This window comes from Aphidius gifuensis, linkage group LG4 (genome assembly GCF_014905175.1).
Source record: "Aphidius gifuensis isolate YNYX2018 linkage group LG4, ASM1490517v1, whole genome shotgun sequence".
NCBI lineage: Eukaryota > Metazoa > Arthropoda > Insecta > Hymenoptera > Braconidae > Aphidius > Aphidius gifuensis.
Genome location: NC_057791.1, coordinates 21,909,453 through 21,937,051, shown reverse-complemented (window position 1 = coordinate 21,937,051; position 27,599 = coordinate 21,909,453). Strand labels below are relative to the sequence as shown.

The 27,599-nt window shown below is 23.9% G+C and overlaps 6 protein-coding genes and 1 long non-coding RNA gene across 9 annotated transcripts in view; 5 read left to right on the top strand and 2 right to left on the bottom strand.

Annotated features, from left to right (window-relative positions):
• Window positions 1-1,592: 1,592 nt before the first annotated feature.
• Window positions 1,593-2,414, bottom strand: LOC122855691. Its single transcript, XR_006374090.1, has 2 exons — window positions 2,003-2,414; window positions 1,593-1,777 (listed from the first exon to the last, which is right to left on the bottom strand). It is a non-coding gene; the product is annotated as an uncharacterized LOC122855691 (long non-coding RNA).
• Window positions 2,415-2,791: 377 nt separating this feature from the next.
• LOC122855688 (ran-binding protein 9) lies at window positions 2,792-10,843 on the top strand. Of its 2 annotated transcripts, none has more exons than XM_044157238.1 (8): window positions 2,792-3,505; window positions 5,544-5,899; window positions 5,970-6,157; window positions 6,243-6,355; window positions 6,434-6,919; window positions 6,999-7,349; window positions 7,527-7,710; window positions 7,794-10,843. In XM_044157238.1, exons 1-7 carry the CDS (start codon window positions 3,298-3,300, stop codon window positions 7,658-7,660), a joined length of 1,836 nt encoding a protein of 611 aa, XP_044013173.1. In that variant the 5' UTR covers window positions 2,792-3,297; the 3' UTR covers window positions 7,661-7,710; window positions 7,794-10,843. The 2 variants fall into 2 exon arrangements, with proteins under 2 accessions (XP_044013173.1, XP_044013174.1); XM_044157239.1 differs by having other exon boundaries at window positions 2,978-3,505; window positions 7,797-10,843.
• Window positions 10,844-11,581: 738 nt separating this feature from the next.
• Window positions 11,582-13,390, top strand: LOC122855690. The gene is made up of 4 exons (XM_044157240.1): window positions 11,582-11,836; window positions 11,932-12,079; window positions 12,170-12,648; window positions 12,730-13,390. Exons 1-4 carry the CDS (start codon window positions 11,675-11,677, stop codon window positions 13,339-13,341), a joined length of 1,401 nt encoding a protein of 466 aa, XP_044013175.1. The 5' UTR covers window positions 11,582-11,674; the 3' UTR covers window positions 13,342-13,390.
• Window positions 13,391-13,765: 375 nt separating this feature from the next.
• On the top strand, window positions 13,766-14,835 carry LOC122855687 (thioredoxin domain-containing protein 9). Its single transcript, XM_044157237.1, has 3 exons — window positions 13,766-14,216; window positions 14,292-14,493; window positions 14,557-14,835. Exons 1-3 carry the CDS (start codon window positions 14,040-14,042, stop codon window positions 14,829-14,831), a joined length of 654 nt encoding a protein of 217 aa, XP_044013172.1. The 5' UTR covers window positions 13,766-14,039; the 3' UTR covers window positions 14,832-14,835.
• A 25-nt stretch (window positions 14,836-14,860) lies between these two features.
• LOC122855686 (copper chaperone for superoxide dismutase) lies at window positions 14,861-16,415 on the bottom strand. Its single transcript, XM_044157236.1, has 6 exons — window positions 16,170-16,415; window positions 15,903-16,101; window positions 15,583-15,842; window positions 15,339-15,520; window positions 15,159-15,271; window positions 14,861-15,011 (listed from the first exon to the last, which is right to left on the bottom strand). The coding sequence occupies exons 1-6, from the start codon at window positions 16,179-16,181 to the stop codon at window positions 14,995-14,997; spliced, it is 783 nt and encodes a 260-aa protein (XP_044013171.1). The 5' UTR covers window positions 16,182-16,415; the 3' UTR covers window positions 14,861-14,994.
• A 206-nt stretch (window positions 16,416-16,621) lies between these two features.
• LOC122855685 (fumarylacetoacetate hydrolase domain-containing protein 2A) lies at window positions 16,622-18,976 on the top strand. Of its 2 annotated transcripts, XM_044157234.1 has the most exons (8): window positions 16,622-16,749; window positions 16,930-17,162; window positions 17,341-17,502; window positions 17,815-17,850; window positions 18,015-18,231; window positions 18,302-18,636; window positions 18,727-18,814; window positions 18,891-18,976. In XM_044157234.1, the coding sequence occupies exons 2-8, from the start codon at window positions 17,023-17,025 to the stop codon at window positions 18,951-18,953; spliced, it is 1,041 nt and encodes a 346-aa protein (XP_044013169.1). In that variant the 5' UTR covers window positions 16,622-16,749; window positions 16,930-17,022; the 3' UTR covers window positions 18,954-18,976. The 2 variants fall into 2 exon arrangements, with proteins under 2 accessions (XP_044013169.1, XP_044013170.1); XM_044157235.1 differs by lacking the exon at window positions 17,815-17,850.
• Window positions 18,977-21,514: 2,538 nt separating this feature from the next.
• The window catches only part of LOC122855683 (26S proteasome non-ATPase regulatory subunit 1), a 23,018-nt gene continuing 16,933 nt past the window's right edge, over window positions 21,515-27,599 (top strand). The window contains exons 1-5 of the mRNA XM_044157231.1: window positions 21,515-21,662; window positions 21,952-22,069; window positions 22,143-23,724; window positions 24,133-24,348; window positions 25,040-25,104. Coding sequence (XP_044013166.1) covers window positions 21,644-21,662; window positions 21,952-22,069; window positions 22,143-23,724; window positions 24,133-24,348; window positions 25,040-25,104 — 2,000 coding nt within the window. The 5' untranslated portion in view covers window positions 21,515-21,643. The remainder of the gene's footprint in view (window positions 21,663-21,951; window positions 22,070-22,142; window positions 23,725-24,132; window positions 24,349-25,039; window positions 25,105-27,599) is intronic.

Genomic DNA, 27,599 nt, shown 5'->3' with positions numbered 1-27,599 from the left:
AAAAAGCTGTTTAAAAAATCCGATAAATTGTACATTTTTCTTCCAATAAATTTGTTTTATTTATCTCCATTTAAGATAGCTAAGATAAACATAAAAATATTATTAATTAAAATATAAAACACAAACACAATTAAACACACAATTATCAATTTTTGTGAATGACAAAAACGTGACAGAATAAATCAACGAGATAAATGAAAAATAAATATTTAAAAAAAAAGTTTAAACAAAGATAAATAAACCAAGAAAGTTGTAAATGATTATTTATAATAAAAACAGCAGTTAAATAATTTCTGAAATGTATAAAAAAAAAAACAATGAAAAACTTAAAATTGTATATCACCAGTTGATCATTGTTAAAGTGTTCCATATCATAATCTTATCGATCAAATAAAATAATCATGAGAGATTGAATTTTTCAAAAAAAAAAAAAAAAAATACAAAATAATAAATCCAGAAAAATTAATTCAAATATCGTTCATAAATATTTAGCTAGATAAAATTTAATAATTTATTTGGAAAATTAAATAAAACATAATTAATCACATTGTTAAATTTTTTTTTTTTTTCTTTTTTCGAAATGTGATTAATTATGTTTTATTTTCTAATGAGTTTCGTTCATGACTGTAAATTGATTAAAAAATATATAAATAATGCCTTTTGTCCTGAACGAAACAATTGTTTTTTTTTTTCATTTTTTATGAAATTATAAATGTTGAAGTAATGAAATCTCCTCTCCTTGTTATATAAAATAAAAAAAAAAAAAAAAGAAAATAGTTGTTCTGATTTAATTACTAATGTTATTTATTTTTATTATCTATTAATTGTTTATCATTGAGAAACGAGATTTCATGTGCTTTATAATTATAAGAAAAAAATAAATAAATATATCTAAATCATAAAGAAACTATCATATCATAACTATCATGCTCATTTTTTTTTCTTTCATACATCAACAATGTATGATCAACAAAGATAAAAAAAAATAAATATATGGCTTTGGCAGTATTAAATCTCGTATGTGTGATATTGTCAAATTTTTAACCCACGAAAAAATATAATAATTAAAATTTAAAAAAAGAAATGCACATAAAAATGACCCGTTATTGTCTGCACTTTGATTCTGAGAAAAATTTGTAAGAAAAAAAGAAAGAGAAAAGAGAAAATTTAAATAAATTATTATTATTAAATTAAGTCATGTTATTTTATTATAGTCAAGATGGTAAGCTAGATTTTTTTATTGGACTTTTATTGATTATTTATAACTGTCTTCATTTAGCTGATGATTGTGTTTTTAATTTTAAAATTTCAGCAAGTTGTGGTGCCTTCAGGAGGACATAGAAAAAAATGGAACAAAGCAGCTCAATTATATATTATTTTGCTCTTTTTTAACAATTGACTAATTAATCATTATTATTATAATGATAATCATTGGAAGATGATGATTTTATTTAAATAAATATGTGAAATATTGGTAAACTAGTTTTGGATTCGTCTGACATTTTGTTTGATCAACTGACAAGTTTGTTGTCAACTTAAATCTACAGAAAATATCGGAGTAAATTGATTTAAAAATGAATAAAATACCTTGATATATTTTTATATTTATTAGACTGATATTTATTAGACTCAATTTAAAGCACAATCATTGTGATGAAAAATTTACATACTTATTGTAAGAATAATAATATTATTGATAAATTGAGTCACCACAATGGTGATTATTTATTTCACACTACTGAGATAATCTCTTTTTTTTGCTCGCTTCCACCAGTTCCTGAAACCAAAAAATCAATATGACAAATTTGTCATCCAACAACAACAACAAAAATATTTACTAGATTATTTTCTAAACAAAAAAAAAACAACACTCTTACATAACCTAAATAAAAAAAAAAAAATACTACTCAGTGTTTTTTTTTTTTTTTTGATGAAAAAGATAAAGTAAATTTGCCTTAGAAATAAGTAGACAATTAATTAACAATAAAAAATATAAAATTACCCTTGGTTTTTTGTGTGGACCACCTCGAGGAAAAGGTCCATTTAGATCATTGGCACCATTTCTGTAGTCAGTTTTGTACATCCAGTAACAGTGCATGACAAATGCAGCAGTTACAAACAATGAATGATCAACACCCATATTCAACAAACAATTATAAGCTCTAATTAATTATTATCAAACTGTTGTTCACTTTTTTTGATTATCCAGACAAATCTGGATCAAAAAAAATTAAAAGTCAAAATCCAAAACTTTAATTTTTTTCAATTGCTCCAAAACAGCTGATTACAGCTGATTATGCCAGAGAGAGAGAGGCGCTGATGTGTCAACGGAAGCCATATTTGATTCGCAAGAGAGGCGCCAATTTTAAATTGAACAATATTAAAAACAACAACAACATAAACAAAATGTTATTCTAAATAATCGAAAATTTCTATAACAGAAATTCACTTGAATTTTTACCTGTTAATTAGCCAACATTTCTCTAAATTTTTTCTACTAGAAAATTTAATATTACTCCAAATTTTGCTACACTGCATTTTTTGATAAATTTTTTTAATTTTTAATTTAAATACAATTGAAATAATTTATAATTCAATTATCCTTTTTATTTTTATATCCTTTTATTTCACTCTAGCATCGCAATATGTAAACAGTGATTAAATTTCCTATCAACATCTTAAAAAACACATAAAAAATCAACACAAAACTACACATATATAAAAATCATAAAAATAAAAAAATATGTAATCTCCAGGTATGGAATATGCGCACTTCAAAATGCGCTGTAACACTGGACTCTCCACACAAACATAAACAAACCATCTACTTCAACAAAAACATCATCATAAGCAAAATATAATAATAATAAAAATAAAAAAAAAATAATAATAAAAACACACACAGAGAGTGACAAGAGAGTGAGAGAGAGCGAGACAGGTGAGGAGAGTATTAAAAATAAAGAAAAAAAAAAAATAAAAAAAAGAGAAAGAGAGTAAGACAAAGATTACCAAAATCCTGCGCACAAGTTACAGCAGCAGTCAGCACTAGGTTGAATTAAAATACATATGTATATTATCTCGTTGAGCTAAAAAATATAACACAAAATAATAAATATAACAAAAAGAAAAAAAAAAAAAAAAGTTTAGCAATGATATACATTTAAAAAAAATAAAAGAAAATAAACAATAAAAAAAGAATAAAGAAAGGGATAGGTATATATTATTTATCTCTGTGTGTGTGTGTATATATATTAAAGAGGGTGTACAGTTTAGGGGGAGAGAAGGGGGGTATTGCAAATGACAATGATGGCCGCCACCAGCGAGGAACGGAGTGTTATGGAGCCAGTTAAATTAAATTCTGTTGATAATCAATCATTTGACAGACTCAAGATGTTATATCCAATGGTTAACGAAGAAGAAACACCATTACCAAAATCATGGAGTCCAAAAGACAAGTACAATTATATTGGATTATCACAAAATAATCTTCGTGTACATTATAAAGGTAAGTGTTGTTTGAGCACCTCTACGACCTCCGTACTACGATTCACAATTTTATACTTTTTTTTTTTTTTTATTTTTATTTATTTATATATTTAATATGACCTTAAATTAATTAATATATTTAAGCATTAGGTATATATTTTGTATTATTATTATTATTATTTATTAGCTTAGACTTGAGATTTTTATGACAATTTTTTAATTAATTATAAAAAAACATCTTTTTTTTTTTTTTGTTTTCTTTTTTTTTGCTGTTTTGTAGGTTTTGGTGTTTTTTAATTTTTTAGCTTGGGCATTTAATAATTATTGATTTACAATGGTAGGGTCTGGGTTTTTTTTTTTTTTTTTATGTGTTTATGTGTGGATGATGGAAGCGCGTGTGTGTCACCGACCTAAACAAAGGAATCAGCTGATCGGTCATAGTCTGATGGATTTTTTTATTTTATTTTTATCATCTAGATACCATTTAAATAATTATTTGAAATGAGAATTTTTTTATTGGAAATTTTATGTATTTTTTAGTTTTTATTTTTTTTTATTGTTGGTATTTTTTATGGGGTTTAATTATTCATGTGGGTGTACGGTCAATGATTTCAGTCACTTGATTCACTTGGGAAGCTCAATAATTATTGTTTTTTTTTTTATTTAATTTTTTTTAATTTTATACTGTAGGTGTGTTTATACTACTTGGGATAATGATAATTTCAATGACAGCTGTTTCAATTTTACCTTGATACTTTGTGTCGACAAAAAATTTACAAGAATTTGGATTTTTTAACATCTAGCTTTCAATATGGCTTTTTATAATTAAATATTATTTTTTTTTGCTAATTACATACATATTATCTTATCTGAAATTTTATTATTTTTTATAAAGAAAATTTTTTTTATCTTAAACGTCATATTTTTTATTGAATATTTATTTTTTTTTTTTTGGTAGAAATAAAATCGATTAAACTGTCGCATCATTTTGTGGCATGATACTTACACTAGTATTATTGTCAAATTAAATTTACAATAATTATATATTTTTTTTCTTTATTATTAAAAAAAAAAAAATTATACTTTCCATATCTGAAATTGAAAAATCAATATGACCCGGGAATCAAGGGCTCACGAAATGCGTGAATGCAGTTGCCGTTACAATTTTCATCATTTTTTATTATTATTATTATTTATTGTTACATATTTTAATAATTTAATTGACTACTTGAATATTTTTCTTGATGATAGATAAGTTCATATTTAAAAATGCTAAAATACCAAATGAATTTACAAAAAACTCATAATGTATTAAATTAATTTAAATAAATTTTTAATTTACAATAATCCATCCAAGATTACTTATTTAATAATCTAAAATTCATTATGTTTTATTTTAAAATATTTAACAATGGCATTAGTTGTAATGTTGATAATAATTTTCATAGAAATATGCACATTATTTAACCTTGATCAACTGTGTTAGCTATGTCACCAAGGCCAAATAAATATTACAATATTAAAAAGTAATATTATAAATAAAAACACCAGCACGTGTATTGTAAAAAAAGAATAATATTTGATATAAACATAAGAAAAACTTTCACCCATTCTATTGGATATATTTTTCTGACTGACTCTTGTGCATTCACCATGATTATGCATCAAAAGTTGATTATTAAAATACACCCATACAATTTCAACATAATGCTTTAGAAAAAAAAAAAAAAATACATTACTAAATGATGAATAATAATTTTATAAATCTTATATTATTAATTAAAAAAAAAAATAAATTTTTAATAATATTATTAATATTTATTAATTTGTTAATTTTTAAATATTTTTTCTTTAATGATGGAGATTGCGTGTTGTCATTTTGAGTCACATCGATGAAAGAGTTTTTGTTGACCTAGTGACCTAGAATTTTCTTGAGCTTAAACTATATATTACTCTTGATGAAAAAATACTTTTGAAAAAACGAAATAATGATTAGGTGCTAGCTGTAAAATAATGAATGATTAATTGATTAATTTAAACTGTTTGTTAATTTTTAGGATATGGTAAAACACACAAGGATGCTGCAAGTGTACGTACAACTCATTCAATACCAGCATCATGTGGATTGTATTATTTTGAAGTTAAAATTGTTAGTAAAGGACGTGATGGTTATATGGGTATTGGTTTATCAGCACATGGTGTTAATGTAAATAGATTACCAGGATGGGATAAACATTCATATGGCTATCATGGTGATGATGGACATAGTTTTTGTTCATCTGGTACTGGTCAACCATATGGACCAACATTTACAACTGGTGATGTTATTGGTTGTGGTGTTAATCTTGTTGATAATACTGCATTTTATACTAAAAATGGACATCATCTTGGAATTGCATTCACTGATTTACCGGTACGTTTTTGTTTTTCAATGTTTAAATATTATTTATTAAATTTTTTAATTTATAATTTATGTTAAATAGGCAAATTTATTTCCAACTGTTGGATTACAAACACCAGGTGAAGTTGTTGATGCAAATTTTGGACAAACACCATTTGTATTTGATATTGGTGATATGATAAATGAACTTCGTGTACGTACAAGATTACAAATAATTAATTATCCAACACCAGATTATGGTCAAGGCCAGTGGCAGGCCATCCTTCAAAAGTATGTGTTTATTATTATTAAAATAATTTTAATTTATTATTGTTATTATTAAATAATAATAAATTAAAATTTAAATAATTAACAGAATGGTATCAACTTATCTTGTTCATCATGGCTACTGTGACACTGCTGAGGCATTTGCAACAAGTACTGGACAACCATTTGAAGAAGATTTTAATTCAATTAAAAATAGACAAAGTAATTATAATAATATTAATTATTATTTATCAAAATATATTATTAATACATAATAATTATTTATTTTAATTTCAACAGGAATATTAAAGCTTGTATTATCAGGTAGAATGGGAGAAGCAATAGATTTAACTAGTAGATTATATCCAGGACTACTTGAGCATGATCCAAATTTAATGTTTGCATTAAAATGTCGTCAATTTGTTGAAATGGTTAATGGTAGTGATTCTGAAGTATCACAATATAATAATGATAATCAAACAAGTGTTATACAATCAACTAAAACATATACTAAAACAACCACAACAACGACAACAACATCAACAACAAATGGTAATAATAATGATGATAATAATATTAATAATAATAATACTGTTAATGGAACAAGTGGTGGTGGTGATCAACAACAACAACAACAACCACAATTTATAAATGGACAAAATGATGATGTTGATATGGAAGATAATACAACAAGTACAAATGGTATTAAAAATACAAATGGTTATCAAAATGGTAATCAAAATGCAAATGGTTTCAAGTGTCAAAATGGTGAAGATGTTGATATGGGTAAATTGCTTGAATTTATTATTTATATATTTGTCATTAATATTTATTATTAATTTTATTTATTTATCTATTTTTTTAGAAGTAGATAGTGTCAATCAAAATCAACAACAACAAAATAATAATAATAATAACAATAATAATAACAACAATAATAATAATAACAGTGAAACAACGACAAAATGTATAAAAAAACAATTATGTGGTGGTAATAAACAAGCTATTGAAAAAATGCTTGATTTTGGACGTGAATTATATTCACAATCAATACGTCTTAGACAACAATATGGTAAAAATGAAGCTAATAAAAAAATGTTACAAGATGCATTTAGTTTATTAGCATATTCAAATCCATGGATATCACCAGTTGGTTGGCAACTTGATTCACAAGAACGTGAAACTGTATGTACACGACTCAACTCAGCAATACTTGGTAAATTTTTGAATATTCATTTGCTTTTTTAGTTAAACTAAAGTTATAGACCAAGATATAAAAAATACTTGTGAAATTGATTACAAAAAACTTTGTTAATAATTTGCTATGAAAAATTTTAAGAATAATTGATTAAAATATTTAGTCGTATTGTTAATTTATTTGGTTTATTTTTAGAATCAATTAATTTACCAAGAAGACCACCAATGGATGTTGCAATATCTCATGCACGTGAATTGGTACGTTTAATGTCAAGTGCTGGTTTAGGTGCATGTGGTTTTGCTGTTGTTGATAATATTGTTCAATATTGACGATGTGTACCACTGCTGCCACGACCGCCCTTACAACCTGCCCGAGTATGGTAAGTTTATTAATCATTGATCATTAATAATAGTGGTATTACAAATGTAAATTATTGAAATATTATTTTTCTTTTTTAACAAGGAGGATTTTTTAGAATGCGGTGAATAAATGTGGAGCAGATAATTGATTGTTGATACAGCAATTTGTGGGTATGTAACGTGTGTATGTGCGTGTGTGCCTCATTCATCAACAATATAAATAAGATAAATAATTATTTTAAAAATAAATCACAAAGCCCAAAATAACACACAATAATTTTTAATTAATAAGAATTGTTTTTTGATTTATTTTATTATTTCTTTTTTTTTTTTTTTGTCAGTGATATTATTACTTGAAACGATCTTACACCATCGTGGGCACGAAATATAAATGTAAAGAAAAAAAAAATAATTGAAATAGAATGTTTATGAAAGAAATAAATAAATTGAAAAATACGGGAAAATAATTTGTGTTTTAAAGAAAATAATAAACAAATATATATATATTTATGGTGAACGCTTCAGCCTGCCAACCAAAATGACACTTAATGTTTCCGTAGATTAAATAAATTTAAAAAACAAATTGAAAAATCATGAATATTAAATTCAAATTTATTAATTATTTGGCTGAGGATGTAATGTTGCCTCATGCTCAATTTATATAAAAGAAAAAAAAGCTAAAAAAATAATTAAAATTCAATTGTAAACATGTTATTCATTTTTAAAAATCCAAAGATTCAAAAATACAAAATTTTCGTTATTTTCATACTGAAGAATCATTGATAATGCAAATTAAAATTATCGTCAAATTAATGTTAAAATATCAATTGGTTTTCAATTTTTTAATTTGTAATTAATGCGGGTTAACGAGGCAACAAGTAAAAAAAAATTTTAATCGATCAGATAGTCAAACCATTTCTAATAAAAAATTACAAGATAATAAATGAATTTAAAACAACAAAAAAAAAATAATAAAAACTAACTAAGGATTGATCTTGTACTCTATAATAAATAATTGTTTTTTTATATGCAAAATAGTATATTATTATATTAAATATTATTAAAAAAAAAAAATTAAACAAATTGAAATTATATGCAGCTAAAAAATTAGCATGCATCTAAATCAATTTACATATATATATTAAAAAAAAAAATAAATAAAACATTAATAATAATAAAATTATATAGGTTTACTTGAATTAATTAATTATTAAATAAATGAATAATAAAAGAAATTAAATTTATTAGTATTTTATCTATGTTACATAGATACGTTTTTTTTTTTTTTTTTTTATTTTTATTTTATTCGCTGAGAGATGACAAAACTCAATTGTGTTTTTATTTTTAATTCAAAATTATCAATGATTCTCGTCATTGATATTAATTATCAATCTACAAAATATTTACTATTTTTTTTTTATGTTTAATACAGTCATCCAGGCAAAATTATAAATAAATAAAAATAACAATTGCTAATTAGACTCCTGACGCTCATCCGCGAGTCTCGTGATATATAAAAAAAAAAAAAATAAATGAATAAAATTTAATAATAATAAATGAAAATACATTTTAAACAAAAATTAATAAGTTGACTGCCTTTTTGTGGATCGACGTTTAAACTGAACTTGATCCACTTCCAAATAAAACACACCATAATTAATAATCGTATTATTGTCTCACGTTATCATAAAATACTTAATCTGTAAATTATTATTTTTTTTTTAATTTGGCAATATTAGCTGTTTAATTTCTAGAATATAATAATTTTTAATTTTTTTTTTTTTCGTTGTATTTTATTTTTAAGATATTACATTTTTGTAATTAATTTATAATTTTTTTTTCTTTTTCGATAACGGTTATGCGGCAAATCAAAAATAATAACAGTAATAAAATATAAATAATAAGATTTGTGGTTTTTTTTTATATAGAAATTCAGTTGAGAAAAAAAATAATTATGATAGGTAAATTTATAGTGGCATAAGTGATAATTTTTTGAATAATAAAAATAAATAAAAAAAAATGTGTTTTAAATAAATTGCATGTATGTTGAATAATTAAAAATGACCATTGTTGATAAATTCATTTTATAATATACTCAATGCTTGATATGAGTGTGCTGATAGTTATTAAATAATAAAAATAATTCGTAATATTTAAATTATTCGACTGGTCGAGCATTCGGTATTTGCCAGCTTCATTTTGGCTCCAGTAACTACCATTGAGTATTTAAAATATTTAATAAAAAATAAGGAGGATTTTCATGTTTAATTTGTGATCAAACAATTAGCAATATAATATTAGTAAATTCATGGAACAAGTATTTTATTATCAAACAAAGAAACCACAAAAAAAAAAAATATCACAAATTTAGAAATTTAAATATTCTGATTAAAAAATACAAAATAATATAAGCATTAAATAAATTTAAAAAACAAAATTAATTAATTAATATATATTTCTTCAATAAATGTACGTTTAGCATGTCGACTATCAATAGAAAATAGTTTGTAGCGAAAGAAAAAAAATACTAACCAAAATTTTGATGATAAAAAATTTTTAAAAATAAATAAAACTGTATTTTTGTACATTTTGAAAAACAACAACAGCATTGATCACACATAATTCAGATAAAAATAATAGTTAGTATTCAAAATTACCGGATGAACGACCACTAAAAAAAAATATAAACAAAAATAAAAAAAATATGTTAATAATAATTTTATGAAACAAATAACAAGCTCCAATTTTTCTATAAAAAAATTTATTTTAAAATATAATAATGAGTTTGGACCAATGGCCGCATCCGTTCATCCGTAAATTCAAACAATTAGATATTTCAATTTCATTATAAAATTTATAAATAACAATAATTAATATATCAATTAGATTTTTTTTTATGTAAATAACGTGAGGCATATACGAGTATTTAAAAAAAAAAAAAGTTAATGAAACATAAGCAAGTATTGTGAATTAATGTGTAGGTGAAAAAAAAAAACATCGATTAGGAATTTTAAAATTTCAATGTAATTATTACGATAGTTTTTATTATACGTGCTTATCGTAGATGGTGTGTGGTTAAAACGTGATAACAAGGTAAACACATTTAACGTGTGATTACCAAAAGAAAAAAAAAAAAAAATGTGTTAAAATATATATATAACAAATAGTAATGGATCAATTGATATTGTAGGAGGATTTTTGACACCTTGACAACAACATGAATATTTTTTTTTTAAATTGATTTTGATTTTGGGTTTGGTGGATTGATTGGTGGTGTTTAGTTGTGAAATGAGTTGGATCCAGTTGATTGATTTTTATCGAAGGTTTTCGAAATTGGCATTTGAAAAAATTAATATAAAATTTAAAGGTGAGGTATTATTATTATTTAAAATAATATTTTAAACATCGCAAGGATCATCATTTATTAAATTGATTATGTTTTTTACGGAGGCGAAAGAGCTGAAAGCCCCGCTGTTGTTTTTGTCAAGGAAAAAAATAAAATATACTCTATTTTAATCTGTTTTTTAATTTAATTGTTCGAAACAAGAATTTGTTTATTGTTTGTGGAAAAAAATAGATGCTCCAATTCCTAATTCCATTTGATGAAGTTTCTTACGTTATTGTCAAAGTTCTTGATGGAAAAATTTCAATCAAACAAAAGTAAAGTGAGATTATCTATTTAGATCATGTTCATCAAAAAAATATTTCTAAATAAAATGAAAATGAAATTATAAAATACTTAATTTGTCAATTATTGTTAATTTAAAAATTCATGAAACCAGTTGATACTATTTTAGTTCATACTTTTACCAACAGCTAGATACAGAGAGAAGACTTTTCTCTGTAGATAAAAAGTCTTCTCTCTCTGCTAGATATAAAAAAAAAAAAACAAATCATCAGCTGACAATCTGACATCAAACAAGTAAGAACTGAAGCAACATGTGTGTGATGAAAATTTGTTGATGTGTTATCGCAAAAAACAAAATGAAACCAAAACTTGCTCCTCGTGAATTATCAAATATGGAAGAGTTTAGAAAAAAAGAGTTGGAAAAAAATTTTGCACAAGAACGTAAGATGTCGAGTAAAATTTCAACTTGTATTGACGAATTATCAACTTATATCACCTTTAAGGAAAAAAAAATTGAGGCAAGTCTAAATTATATCACTGCAGTAAAAACATGCTTGTAGATATTAATTATTGAATTATTATTTTACAATATAAATATTCATTATTTTTTCAGGCGTACTGTAAGGATCATGATCATTCATACGCCAAAAATATAATAACTGACCAGGCCAACAGCATAACAATTGACTTTGTTAATGATGATTGTCTAGCAGCAATATTCAAGTATGTGCCAGCATGTGAAAGACCAAAAATTGCATTGGGTATGTGACAATTACAATATCAATTAATTGACAAAAAAAATAATTCATTAATGGTAATTAATATATTTGTATAATTTATTTATTTTTTAGTATGTCAAAAATGGAAAAGAGCCCTTGATCTTTCTTGGTTTAATGTCAAAAAACTTGAACTAACTCATTGGGAATATGATGAGAATCCAACTTGTTTGATAAAATATCCAACACTCGATGGACAATTAAGTTTTTTAAAATCACTGCTTTTTAAATGTGGTCGTTATTTAACAAAATTAGACTTGTCAGCTTATGGTCATTGTAACATAGTGCCAGTTATTAATGAATATTGTCCAAACCTCGTAAAACTTCGATTGAGATTTACCTATGTTGACAAAATAATATTATATGATGCTTTTTCACGTCTATCTAAGCTCAAAGTATTAGCAATTATATTTCAAGATTTTAAAGATACATTTATACCTATCACTTTAATCTATTCATTACTAAAAGTTGCTGATACATTGACTGATTTGATTCTTTTAAATTGGAAAGATAACTTGTATAACCCCTGTTACTTTCCAGAAGATACCATTTGTGTAAGTCAAGGTTTATATCTATTAAAAATGAAAACCAATAATCTTTTTATTTTTATTTATACTGAATTATTGCGTTTGCAGGTGTTACGTAAACTGAGGGCAAATCTGAAAAGATTTGAAATTAGTGGTATTCAACTTTCTAATGAAATGACCCATTATCTGATGACTAATGTGATACCATTTTTTTCGAATCATGATTTTTATAAAAACTATAAAACAGAAGAGTTTAAAAATATCAAGGACCTAGATATGGGGGAATATCTAATTTCAGATGATGGTTTGTATAGTATTGCCAATACCATGAAGCAATTAAAAGAATTACGCACGTATTGTCATAAAATAACTAATGATGGTATTGTAACAATTTCAAAAATGAATTTACTAATTCTTGATATTGCTGGCCTTAATCTAGTCATTGATTCTTCATCAATCAAATTGCTTAAAAACCTAAGAGTGGCACGTTTCCCACAAAGCAATAACATTACTGATGAATTAGCCATGGAAGTTCTTAACAATTCACCAGAGATGGAAATGCTTTATGTTCTGAACACACGTGTAACTGTTGAATTTATAAAAAAAGCAGCAGAAATATCAAGAAGACGAAAACGACATTTGAATTTAGGTGTTTCATTCATGTGTGATAAAAAACAATATGAATCGCCATATTTCACAATTACTATACAAAAAAATTAAAAAAAAAAAAAAAGGTAATTCACAAATTTCGATAATAACTTTTGAAAATTATGGAAGTACGTCAATTATCTGTAACATATATATAAAATATTTCTAAATAAAATATTTGCGTGATATACTTAATTTTATTCTTTAAACTTTAAATATTATTGTCCTGAAAGTAAATAAATTTTAATTATTTTCATTTTTTTTTTTGAATTTATATATCCAACGTTTTTTTAAATTTAAAATAAGTAAATTATTATTCCAATATTCCAAAATAAAAAAAAGACCGAAATTTTGCTAATTCCTAATTTTGTTCATTTGAATTGTTTTTTAAATGTCTGGTAAAAAAATGGCGGTGTAGAGTCCCTAGACTCACTTCAGCACACTCTAGGATGTTTTTTTCTGAACTACCAATATCCTGGTGTATTTTTTTTTATTATAATTAAAAAAAAAAACAGGTGCATGTTGGTTGTCAATTTTTACTCTTTGTCAAAATAAATTAACTTAATTATTTTGTATTACTCAATTTGATTGAATCAAATATTATTGTTAAATTATAAACATTTTTATTGGTGTAAAAAATAATTGGAAATTGTAATTATTCTTGTTATTAAAATTTGGAGTAAATCATTTCCTTATAAGGCAATCCGGCTTTTGTGTGTGATAAAAAACAACTCTCTCTCTGTGTTTAATAAAAAAAATATAAATTTAAAATGGAATCATTAATTCAGCAAAAAGTTTTGGAAGTTGCTAATCAAGTTGAAAGACAACTTGATGCTGAATTGGAACAACTGGAAAATTTAGATGTTGATGATTTGGAAAGATTAAGAGAAAAAAGACTTGAAGAAATGAAAAAAGTCCATCAACAAAAACAAAATTGGATCAGTATTGTTAGTATTTTTAAAATAAAATATTTAAAAAATAAAAAAAATAACAATTTAATAATAATTATTTTGATATTACAGGGACATGGTGAATATTCTGAAATTCAAGATGAAAAAGAATTTTTCGAAATATCTAAAAAATCAAAAAATATTGTTTGTCTTTTTTACAAAGAGGGTTCACCAAGATCAAAAATTGTTGACATGCATTTTAATATACTTGCTAAAAAACATATTGAAGCAAGATTTGTCAAATTAAATGTCGAAAGATGTCCATTTTTATGTGGTAATTATTTATAAATTAAATTAAATTTTAATTAACATATTAATTATTAATTATTTATTACAGAACGTTTGAGAATTAAAATTATTCCAACAATTGCTTTGATATCAGACAGCAAAACCAAGGATTACATTGTTGGTTTTACTGATTTGGGAAATTGTGATGATTTTTCAACAGAAATGTTAGAATGGAGAATTGCCCAATCACGTGCAATTATTTACAATGGTGATTTAATGACTCCACCAGAAAAAGGAAAGAAAAATACATCAATTCTTGGACGTCCTAAAAAATCAAAAACAATCAGAGGTCGTGATGATGATGATTCTGATTCTGATTATTAAATATTTCCAAAATTTAATTAAGACACAAGTTGTTTTGTTTTTTTTACATTTATTTTATATAATAAATAATTGTCATTAATTATCACACGTATTTTTTGGAATGATAATTATATCCATTTACACTGGTTCGTTTTTAAAATCTCCATTTATATATATTTTTTTTTTACACTTGAATACCACCTAGGATAAAGAAAAAGAAAAAAAAATATTAAATTAATAATCTAGTTTTAAAAAAAATAAAGTTAACAACTTAAATTGTCATGATTATATTTAATTAAAATATTTCACATAATGTTGGTGTTAATTTTGTGACATTTAATAATAAACCTTTTTTTTTTGTTTCATCTCGTTCATCCCAAAGTGTTTTTCCACTACAAGCACATATTTTTTTTGTATTTTCAAATATACCAGATGATCTTGCAATAATTCCACATGCAATTCTGTAACGAAAAAATAATTTATAATTGATTTTAATTAATTAAATATAAATTATAATAATCATCATACCTATCACCACTATTTCCATGAATTTTAGACAATTCATTAGCTTCATTTCCTAAATCATCTTGATTTTGTGTTATCACCAATGACCTACCAATAATATCACCAACTTTTATCAATTTATCTTGTAATCTAAATCTAGCACGTCCAGAATTATCAGCCTCAACATTTCCAAGGTCACCAACATGCTAAAAAATACAAATTACAAATGAATAAACTTGTAATGCTTGGAAATAAAAGATTTAATTACCCGATGATTTGCATCATTTTCAGGAGCACCATGTGGACTGTTGTATGGGTTAAAATGATCACCAACAGATTCACAACCCTTGGATATATCACCACACTCGTGTACATGTAAACCATGTTTACCAGGTGTCAAACCATCAATGGTACCATCAATAATACAATTTTCATTTGCTTGTACAAAACGAACAACACCCTGGATATTATTATTTTTTAACAAACGTGTATCACCATTAATCATTGACACTGCACTTATACTATTTTCTGTAATAACAATTTATAATTTAGCTATCTCATTAATGCAATTTGGATTTTTTAAATTACCTCCATAACCTTTGAAGACTGCTCGACGACCTGAATCTTCAATTTTTTCTTGTATCAATGTATAAGGAAGACTAGATTGAACAACAACAGTACCACGTTCTAATGACACATCAATTTTATCAACACCATTTAAACTTGATAATGATTTTTCAATTGAATCAACACAACTTTGACATGTCATTTGGACTGCAAACTCAACCTAAAAAATATTATTTATAATTATTAATTATTAAATCAGTTTTATATTATTGTCTTGATGACACTGACTTTTGCGTTCATTTTTATCAAGTATCAACATCTAGGTAATACAAAATATTTTTTCTCAAGCTTGAACGTCACACAACACTTTGATATTGCTGATAAAATGCTGATTAATTTTAATATATTTGCGTCAATATTCATTGGCAACTACGCAAAATAATCAGCTAACAAGTGATTTAATGATACATCATCATCATCATCATTTTGCATGTTTACAAAAAATCATACATTTTTTTTTTTTTTACCCGGTGTGATCAAAGCGACATCTGCAACAAATATCAAGGTTAGTAAAAAATTTTTTTTTCAATACTTTTTTATTATTTATTAAATTTTAAATTACACACAACAAATGCAGCAAATAATTTTCTAATGAATTGGCAATTTTATATTTCTTATAACTCATAATTAGTTTGACTTTTTTATTTTTTTTTCTAGTTACGTAAAATTATCAAGGTAAAGTTGAAAAAAAAAAAAAAATCCTGAAAGAGGGGCAAGAGAGAGAGAGAGAGTTTGGGTTGAATCTGAAATTTTTTATTAATTTTTGTCTCAGTCATTGGTGATCACTCCAAACCAGTTGATCATTTTGGTAAATTATTTTTTATTTAATTATCAATGTGTATTTTAATTACACCACAATGACAATTGAAAATTATAAAATAAAAGCTATATTATAACTTTTATTGTTTATTTAAAAAAAAAATTAATTTTAACTTGTTTTTTTTATTGCTTCTTAAATTATTAATTTATCATTGTTTAATTTTTTCAGATTAATATATATTTTTGGTTCAAGTGTATACTTGATTTGAAGAGCCAGATAACGCAATAATTAAAAAAAAGAAAAAACAACAACAATCTGATAATGCCTTATCGAGCCAAGTTGATGTTCAGTCAAACACTTTTAGCTCATTTGAGTCCAGGATTATGTCGATCCAATGCTGTTAAAACATCTGTTTTAAAATTTCATCGTAATTTTTCAATCAGCACTAGACGAGAAATGAGGTAATTATTATTAAAAATAAAAATATAAATTTTTTAAATAATATATTAACATGTCAACAGTATTGATTATTTAATATCTATTTTATTTTTCTTGTCAAGAATAAAATGTGATGTAATCCATGTCAATATGATAATTATTATCATGTTTCTTTTTATTTATTTATTTATTATTTTTTAGGTTTGTACAATTTGTGAATAAAAATGGAGGCCCACAACATTTGGGTGTTCAACTCAAGGCCGGTGGAGATATCATTGCTATTTCAGCAATTGATTCAAGAATTCCAAATACATTGAAAAAATTTTTAGAAGGTGGTGATGTACTTACTAATAAAGCTAGAAGGTAAAAATATCAACATGACATCAATAGATAAGATAAAAAATATGCTTTTATTTTTATTGAAAAATATATTGTTAATTTTTTAAATTTATTTTTAATTCTTTAATATTGATGTTTTATTTTTCTTAATTTTTTAATGTTAATTTATTCAATTTATCATCCTTGATATTTTATAAATCAAGGCCAACATATTTTTATTGACAAAAAAGTTATTAAGTATTTATTTAATTATAGTAAATTAATTACAAGTAAACATGTTTTTGTTTAATTTTTTTTTTAACAATAATGACTTGTAGATATTTTTCATTTCTTCAGGAATGGTGATACTGATTTTGGTGATATTATTAAGAGGTTGGTGGTGGAATATTTCCATCTCCCTTGTTTGCTGAATTGTTGTTTTTTTTATCTCCTAGAAAATTTAAAATCCAAAAATACAATTTAACAAATGAAAATAAATTGAATGAATGTTTAATGAAAATTTTAAGCTGTATTTTTATATAATTTATATTCAACAGGATAATTGCTGAAGGTAGAAGTGTCATACCAGAGGCTGATGTTAATTTTTTGGCTCCAATAACAAAAATGGATAAATTGGCATGTGTTGGACTAAATTACAGTGGTCACTGTGAAGAACAAGGTGTTGAACCACCAAAAAGTCCAGTTATATTTTCAAAATTTCCAAGTAATATTGTTGGACCAACTGACAATGTTATACTACCTTCAATATCAGATGTAAATAAATGATTAAATAACAAATCTAATAACAATTAATCATCATTAATAATTATATTTATATTTTTAGAAAGTTGATTGGGAAGCTGAGCTTGCAATTGTCATTGGAAAAACTTGTAAAGGTTTAAACAATCATGAGGCTGAAGATTGTATTTTTGGTTACACTGTTGCTCAGGATATATCAGCACGTGATTGGCAAAAAGGAAAAAAAAATGGAGGTCAATTTCTTCTTGGTAAAGCTATGGATACATTTTGTCCACTTGGTCCAGCTGTTATTACTAAAGAAGCTGTTTGTGATATTAATAATCTCACTGTCAAAACATGGGTCAATGGTGAAATCAAACAAAATGGAAACACAAGCGAATTAATATTTAAACCACGTGATATTGTTGCTTATCTTTCACAGTATGTATTTTTCATTATTTTCTTTTTTTTATTTCGATTCATATTGTGTTTTTCTATTTGGTTTTATTTATTTATTTTTTGGTATTTTAGATTCATGACTCTTTTACCTGGGGATGTCATTTTAACTGGTACACCAGGTGGTGTTGGATTTGCTAGAAATCCACCAGAATTTCTCAAGGTATTTTATTCTTTTTTTTTTTTTAGATTAATCATAATTATAAATTTAATTACATGTTATTTTTTTTTAATTATAGAAAGGAGATGTTCTTGAAACTGAAATTGAATCAATTGGTCGTCTTAAAAATAACATTGTGTAATCAATCTGCCATTTAAAAAAGATTAAAAAAAATGTACAACATATTTTCAAGTACAAATAAAACATTTATTATTTATATTTATCATTTGAAAAAAAAGAAATGATAATCTTTCAGTGTAATCATCCACAGACGTACTTTTTTTTTTTTTATATATTTTATAAACAATATTCGAAATTTATAATATTTAGAATAGAAAAATATGTATCGACGAGAAAAATAAATATATAAATAAATAAAACATTTAAAATATATTAAAATGATTATTTAATTTTTTAGAAAAATTATTTTTAGATAGAAATCTTCAAATTTAATTTATTTAATAAAGTAAATAAATAAAATTTATTATTAAAAAATACCTGATAAATTTGTAATTTTTATATTAATTTGTTTTTTTTTTTCAAATATTCATTTAAATAATTGAAATATTTTTTGCTGGAATTGAGGTGTTGTTGCTTATATTCTAAAATGTTTCACACAATAAGTTTAAACAAAAATTTAAGAATTGTCTCCTGTGGTCTCCTGTAGCTACCTTAATCTTAATCTTCAATTTTAAAGTCATTTTAGACAAATAGTTTTGTCAATACCTTTTGATTTCCTTTTGAGTTGCCGCTTCTTCTCTGCAGGTGATTTTGTCACGACTTACACCTCCTATCTTTTTTAATATGCAAAATTATCTTTTTCTCATTTTTATTTTATCATTTCATTTGGCTAAATATTTTCTAGAACTATCGTATCTGTTAAATTATATACTGCCGACAATTTTTTCTTTCGTTTTGAAGAAAAAATTTAAATCAACGAATTACAAAAAATTATCAACTTTGTAATAATTCACAAACATAATTTTGTTTTATAAATTTAATTTCATAAACATTATTTAAATTGATTGTATTTAAATTAGAAAATGTATTTATAAGAAAAATAAATATAAATAAATTAAATGATTTTTTAATAAGTTGAAAAGAAAACAATTAAAGAGTTAAACAGAGATATTTGAAAACATGTGATGCAAAACAAATATAGTACCCCATATTTTCAAATAATAATAAAATATTAATAATTTACATTCATTTTTAAAACAAAAAAAAAATGAAGAAAATAATGATCTCTCAGTCTAATAATTATTAGTAAAATTAATATTTAAAAAAATATATAATTAAAATTAAAATTAAAATTGAGTTTTTAAAAAACAAAACTAATTAAAATTTAAATAATAATTTATTATATATCTTTTTACAATATACATGTATGAATATTTATATACATGTTTATATATATATTTACATTAAAACAATAATTTTTAAAAATAATATTGTTTCAATAATAATTTATCTAGGCAAAGGTCTATTGGGTCTATGTGGTTGAGGTCTTGGTGTTGGTCTTGAAGGTCCTCCACTACCCATTACAATTGTAATAACTGGATATCCAGGTGGATTATTTTCCTTTTCATCATCGAAACAAAGAATGCCAGTATCTTCTGGAACAAATAAATAAAAAAAAAATTTTATTAATTTCAAATTAAATATTATTATTTATTTAAATTTAAAAAGAAAATTTTAAAAATATATTTTATCGAAATATTTTTGTTTGTAAAAAAATATATAATTCTAGCTTTGGAAGCTCTAAACCTGGAGCAAATTTAATTAAATAAATAAAATAAATTAAATTTATCAAAATATTTTTTTATCAATAATTTTTACCCGATAAGTCAGTAGCCCTCATTTTGAATTGTTTTTTTAAATAGTTAAAATATTTTTGATTTGTGTTAAGGTGATGTTGCCTGTACAACAGCAAGATACAGAATAATTTAAAACAAAATTTTCAAAAATTCACACATGTACCCTCATGTGTAGTTCGGGGGGTGTTCGGGGGTTTCAGTCATCTTAGAAAAATAAAGTTTTCTATTCTCTTTCATGTTCCATCTTCGCCTTCCCTACAGGTGATTTTGTCAGCAATTTTTTTCTTTTCATTTTTCATTAATACATCTTCTAAAGATTTTCTACCAGTTAAGTTATTAAAAGTTTTCATTTTCAGTTGGAAAAAAAAATTTTTTAAGAATCAATCAATTGCAAAAAAAATTAATATACGAATTTTGACAGGGTAAGATTTTTGAAGACCCCATGTTGTTAAATACAAATAATTTGTCAATATAATTTACAATTATCATTTTTGACAGATTGTTAATAATAATTTTTTTTTTAATTAACATTTTACAAATTGTTTATTTACTGTTAAATAATATTTACAAATAAATTACCAAAAAAATGGCAATTAAATTATCCAACATGATGATTTTGTAATTTTTTTTTTGATATTTATTTGTTGATGGTCATTTAAAGTATCATTTGTGACACTTGACAGTTGATGGGAAGTCATCATTTATCATTTTAAATGCTCAGTATAAGACTGTGGTTATTAATAATCACCCATCAAGTCAGAGAAATAAATTGTCTTCTGTAATATTCAAATTTCAAAAAGGAAACACGTGATACAAAATGGCTGCTAAGAAGCTGTCTAGATTGCGCTGTCGTCAGTATATTTTTTTATTATTATTTTTCGTCATCATCATCATCGTAAATACTGTTTGTCGTTTGACAGGAAAAAAATTTTGTGAACACAATTGTGACAGACATTATTTATTTAATAATATATCAAATAAATAACAATATAAATTTCATTGGAAAATAAGGAAGATGAATATCACTTCAGCAGGTACGTTCACATATAAAATAAATATTAATTAAATTAATATTTCTAATACTTTATGTATTTGTTTTTACAACAACGCTTTGATTTTGGAGCGTGATTTGCAAAACTTGTATAACCTAACCTAAATTTTTTAAATGTAAACTAAATTTTAACAAATAATTTTAATTATTTTGTGTATAAAAATAAATAAATCTAAACAAAAAAAAGTCATAAAAAAAATTAACAAACTTTTTAGTATTCAATTTTTAATTTCTGATAAATTATGGTGATAATATTTTGACGTTATTTTCAGCCGGTGTCATCTCCCTTTTGGATGAGCAGTCACCCGATTTAAAGGGTTTTGCTTTAAAAAAATTAGACACTATTGTTGATGAATTTTGGCCTGAAATATCAGAGTCAATTGAAAAAATGTAAGTAAAAATAATAATGATAAATAATTGTAATATTTATTAATAATATAAATATTTATGTTTGTTGATGTAGTGAAATTCTTCATGAAGACAAAGGCTTTACTGATCATGAACTTGCTGCATTGGTGGCAAGTAAAGTATACTATCATCTTGGTAGTTTTGAGGATTCATTGCCTTATGCACTTGGTGCTGGTGAATTATTTGATGTTAACCAACACAATGAATATGTCAATACAATAATTGCAAAATGCATTGATTTTTATACTCAACAACGTATTGCTGAAGTTGAGGGTAAAGTACAACCAGGACAAACAATTGATCCAAGATTAGAAGGTATTGTTAATCGTATGTTTCAACGTTGTCTTGATGATGGACAATATCGTCAAGCTCTTGGTCTTGCACTTGAAACAAGAAGAATGGATATATTTGAAGCATCAATAATGCAATCAGATGATGTTGCTGGTATGTTATCATATGCATTTCAAGTTGCAATGAGTTTAATACAAAATCGTGGTTTTCGTAATGAAGTATTACGTTGTCTTGTTAGTCTTTATCGTAATTTAGGTACACCAGATTACGTTAATATGTGTCAATGTTTAATATTTCTTGATGATCCACTTGCTGTTGCTGAATTATTAGATCGTTTAAGTCGTGGTTCACAAGATTGTGTATTAATGGCATATCAAATTGCATTTGATCTTTATGAATCAGCAACACAACAATTTCTTGGTAGAGTATTACAAGCATTGAGAGCAACAGCACCAATACCATCAGCTTTAATGGTTAAACCAATTGTCAAGCCAACAGTTAAATCAAATGATAATAATACATCAACAACAAATGATAATACAACAACAACAACAACCACAACTACATCAACTCCAACAACACCAGCAACACCAACAGTAACAACTGTTGAAACAATTTCAACACCAATTAATCAAGATGCTGTTGAACAAGCTATTGAACGTAGTGTTGAAAGTTTAACAAATGAAGAACGTGAACAACAAAAACGTGTTGATGCATTATCAAGTATATTAGGTGGTGAAGTGTCAATTGATTTACATTTACAATTTTTAATAAGAAGTAATCATACTGATATGTTAATATTAAAAAATACAAAAGATGCTATTAGAGTATCAATATGTCATACAGCAACTGTTATTGCAAATGCATTTATGCATTCTGGCACAACTAGTGATCAATTTTTACGTGATAATTTAGAATGGCTTGCACGTGCAACAAATTGGGCAAAATTAACAGCAACAGCATCACTTGGTGTTATACATCGTGGTCATGAACAAGAAGCACTTGCATTAATGCAATCATATTTACCACGTGATACTGGTGCTGGTGCTGGTTATTCTGAAGGTGGTGGTTTATATGCACTTGGTTTAATTCATGCTAATCATGGTGCAACAATAACTGATTATTTACTTGGACAATTAAAAGATGCACAAAATGAAATGGTTAGACATGGTGGTTGTCTTGGTCTTGGTTTAGCTGCAATGGGATCACACAGACAAGATGCATATGAACAACTTAAATTTAATCTTTATCAAGATGATGCTGTTACTGGTGAAGCTGCTGGTATTGCTATGGGAATGGTTATGTTGGGATCAAAATCAACACAAGCCATTGAAGACATGGTTGCTGTAAGTTTTTAATTTTATTGTTAAATTAATTGTCTTTTTTAGTTGAGAGAAAATAATTTTTATCATTTTAATTTAATAATATTGACAAGTCTTGCGAAAGAAATATTATGTCTATAAACGAACCTTATTGAATTTACATTTTGTCTTTTTTATTATTCTTTTTTAAAAAGAAAATAATTCATTTTTCTATTCAATGTTAAATTCAATCAGTGCTCAGAGATAAAAAATTAAAAGAAAAAAATTCTTCAATTGAAATATGACCGATTGCTTGAGATTTTATGGCGTTGAAATTTTACAATGAATATAGTATTGATATATTATTATATCAATTGACATAACATAATAAAAAAATAATAATTTTTACGATATTTAAAATAAAAAAAAACATGTTATTTTAATTTTTTCTAGTATGCTCAAGAAACACAACACGAAAAGATCCTACGTGGTTTAGCAGTAGGAATTGCATTTACAATGTATGGTCGTCTTGAAGAGGCTGATCCTCTTGTAACATCATTGTGTGCTGACAAAGATCCAATTTTACGTAGAAGTGGAATGTACACTCTTGCAATGGCATATTGTGGAACTGGAAATAATCAAGCTATTCGAAAGCTTCTTCATGTTGCTGTAAGTTATTTTTTAATACTTGAATAAATTACGTAATTCTCAAGTGAAATATTATTGATAAACTTGGCTATCAAGTGATTCATCAATATTTATAATTTATCAGTAGCTTTATCTACAATGGCTTGAAGTATTTTGTTTTTTTTTTTTTTTTTTAAATTCAAATTGAATGAGGAAATTAGTTAAATGATTAAGCTTGTGATAAATCAAAAGTGTGTTATGATCTGTAGTAATTAATTATTCATCATGTTAGCTAATTTGGTAATAGTTTGTCGATCCGAAAGCCATGATAACAACCATCATGATTATCAATTTGATGGATAACACTTTGAGCATTTAAAAAAATATTTATTTTTCATTTTTACATTATTATTCTATTTTTTTTTTCATTTTGTTTTTGATGGATATCATTAATTTACTGGGTATGATTTAGTTGTTCAATTATTTATAAACATGATGGGTATTTATTTGAATATTCATATGTATTTTTTAATATTTTTTTATTAAAAAAACTTTATTATTTTTTATTTTTAAAATAGCTTTTTAACTTTAGTATTTATTTTTTTTATTAAATTTTTAAATAACCCGAGGTTATATTTACTTGAATTAAAAAATAAGTGAATGATTGGTTATTAATTATTTTAAATATTGTATAATTTGATGAGCTAATTTTTATTTTGATTTTTAAATACAGGTATCTGATGTTAATGACGATGTTCGACGAGCAGCTGTCACTGGTCTTGGATTTCTTCTTTTTAGGTGAGTCTATTAATTCAATATTAATATTTATTTCATGAATAAAGTTTAAACTTTATTCATCATAAGAATAAAAATATAGACCCTCCCGTATCATTTCGTTTTATTGAATTTAATTGAAAAAGTTTGAGTTTATTGTCCGGTATATATCAAATGACCACACCATATTTTTATCCTCCAAGTTGATTCTACCTTTTTTTACGACTGCTAAATGTCTTGGGATGGAAAGAAGAAAAAAAAAAGGTCGCGACACTTTTTAAATAAATTACGGTGATAACTGAGTCTTTTTTTTTTGAAAGAAGAAATTTTCATTGAAAATTTAATGTCTCTCAAGATCTTCAAATGAATTTTAAAAACTCGCGTTAATTATATTTCTTATATTTTTTTTAATATTAAAAAAATTTCTCATCATTACCCAAGAATAAAATTTTCTTATTAACAAGTTAAACACCCTTGATTTTTAAATCAGATAATATAATTTTAGATAATTAATTCAATTTAATTTTAATCAACTCTTTAACTCACTATATTCCACTGATAAAATTAAAACAAAAAATAAAAACTAGTAAATTTTCTGAGTGATATTTCCGTGATTGGAATACTTGAAAAAAAAAAAAGGAAAAATAAATAAATAAAGAAACCCAAACAGTTAAATAGAGTAAAAAAAAAAAATACCTAAAAAAAGGAAAAAGGAAAAATAAAACTGCATTCGGTTTAAAACAAAAAAAAATATTGATCAATTTTTTTTATTTTTATTTTAAACACGTAGGACGAAAGCTTGATAGTTTTTTTTTCTTTTTTCATTTCGTAAAAACCAATGAACCGAGATATTGAATATACATCCAAATTTTCCACTTCGATATATATTTCATCAAAAAAAAATAAATAATGATTAACAATGCCTGGAATTTCATAGGTTTATTTGATAAAAAAAAATCGAATATAAAATATTAAGTATCTCTATAAAAATAGTTGATGGATATTTTTAATATTTACATGAAAATTAATTATTTGTATTTTATAATAATTTATGTATAATAAATGCAAAGAATTATTATTTAATATCAAAATTAATTAGTTAAATTAATTGTTTAAAAATCATGTAGTATATAACTATAAAAGTAATCAGGGTTATTGAAAACTAATGGTTAAATTTTGAACATAAAGTACATATTGATATTCTAGTCACGTTCGTTATTCCACCACAAGATCGTTACTGTTTAAACTCCCGAGTGGTTTTGAGGCTTTTCAAACATGAGATTTTACAGAAACATATAGCACGTTATTTAAAAATTATTGTATATATTTTATTTATTTATTTATTCAGCTTTATAAATTATTTTTAATATTGATCCTTTAATTTTATATTTGGGTTACAAAGTGTTTAATTATTTAAAAATTATTTAATTATAAAAATCCAAAATTACCATTGACATATATTGATTGTCAATTTTCAGAAAATATAATTGGATTATAAGTGTTTTAAATAATTGAGTTATTGCTTTCAAAATAATTAAATACTTCATGAAGAATCAGACTATTTTCTTTCAAATTTATATTCAATTATAATTATTTAATTTATTTAATATTTTTAATTATTCAGTAACTATAATTTAATAATTAATTTTATTATATTTTATATATATTAAATAACTTAAAATAATATACTTGATTGTTATCAATTTATTGATAATAAAAATTTTTCAAACTTAAGATAATTATTTTAATTACTTTATAAAATTGTTCATCTATATATCAAATTTTAAATTTTAAATTTTAGAATAATTAGTTATTCATTAATTAACAAATTAATATTAAATTAAATATTTAGTCACTGTAAATACTAATGATAAACATATAAATTATTAATTTGTTAATTAATAATAACTTTTAATTTTGCTAAAATTTGAAAATTAAATTATATATAATGAACAATTTATTTTAATTTAATATATTTATTTTATTGATATTATTATAGTAAATTTCAATTATTTTTAATTTATTAAATTTATTTAAAATTATTAAATAATTATAATTGAATATAAAATTTTTCATATGATATTAAAATTATAATTTAAAAATTTAATATTAATAATTTTATTAATTGAGAGCTTTTCAAAGATAACAAAATTTCCTAGAAATTATTTTTGAATTTTATTTATTTAATTATTTTTTTTACTTGTTATTTGGAATATTAAATTTTTATTTTTACTTTTTTTCATATTAAACATTATAATTTAATTTATTTATTTTAAATTATATAAAAATTAAAAAGTTCAATTAACTTTTTGATTGTTATTTAAAAAAAAAGCTATAATTGGAAAAATTTTATTTTCAACGAAGAAAAACATGATGAGATTTTCTAGAAAATACATTATTTTAAAAATTTTATTTTTTTTTATCATTGATATTTTAATTTTTCGTACATATTTCCAGTTAACTAAAATTTATTTATTTAAAATGATATAAAAATTTCAAAGTTCAAAAGTTCAATTAAC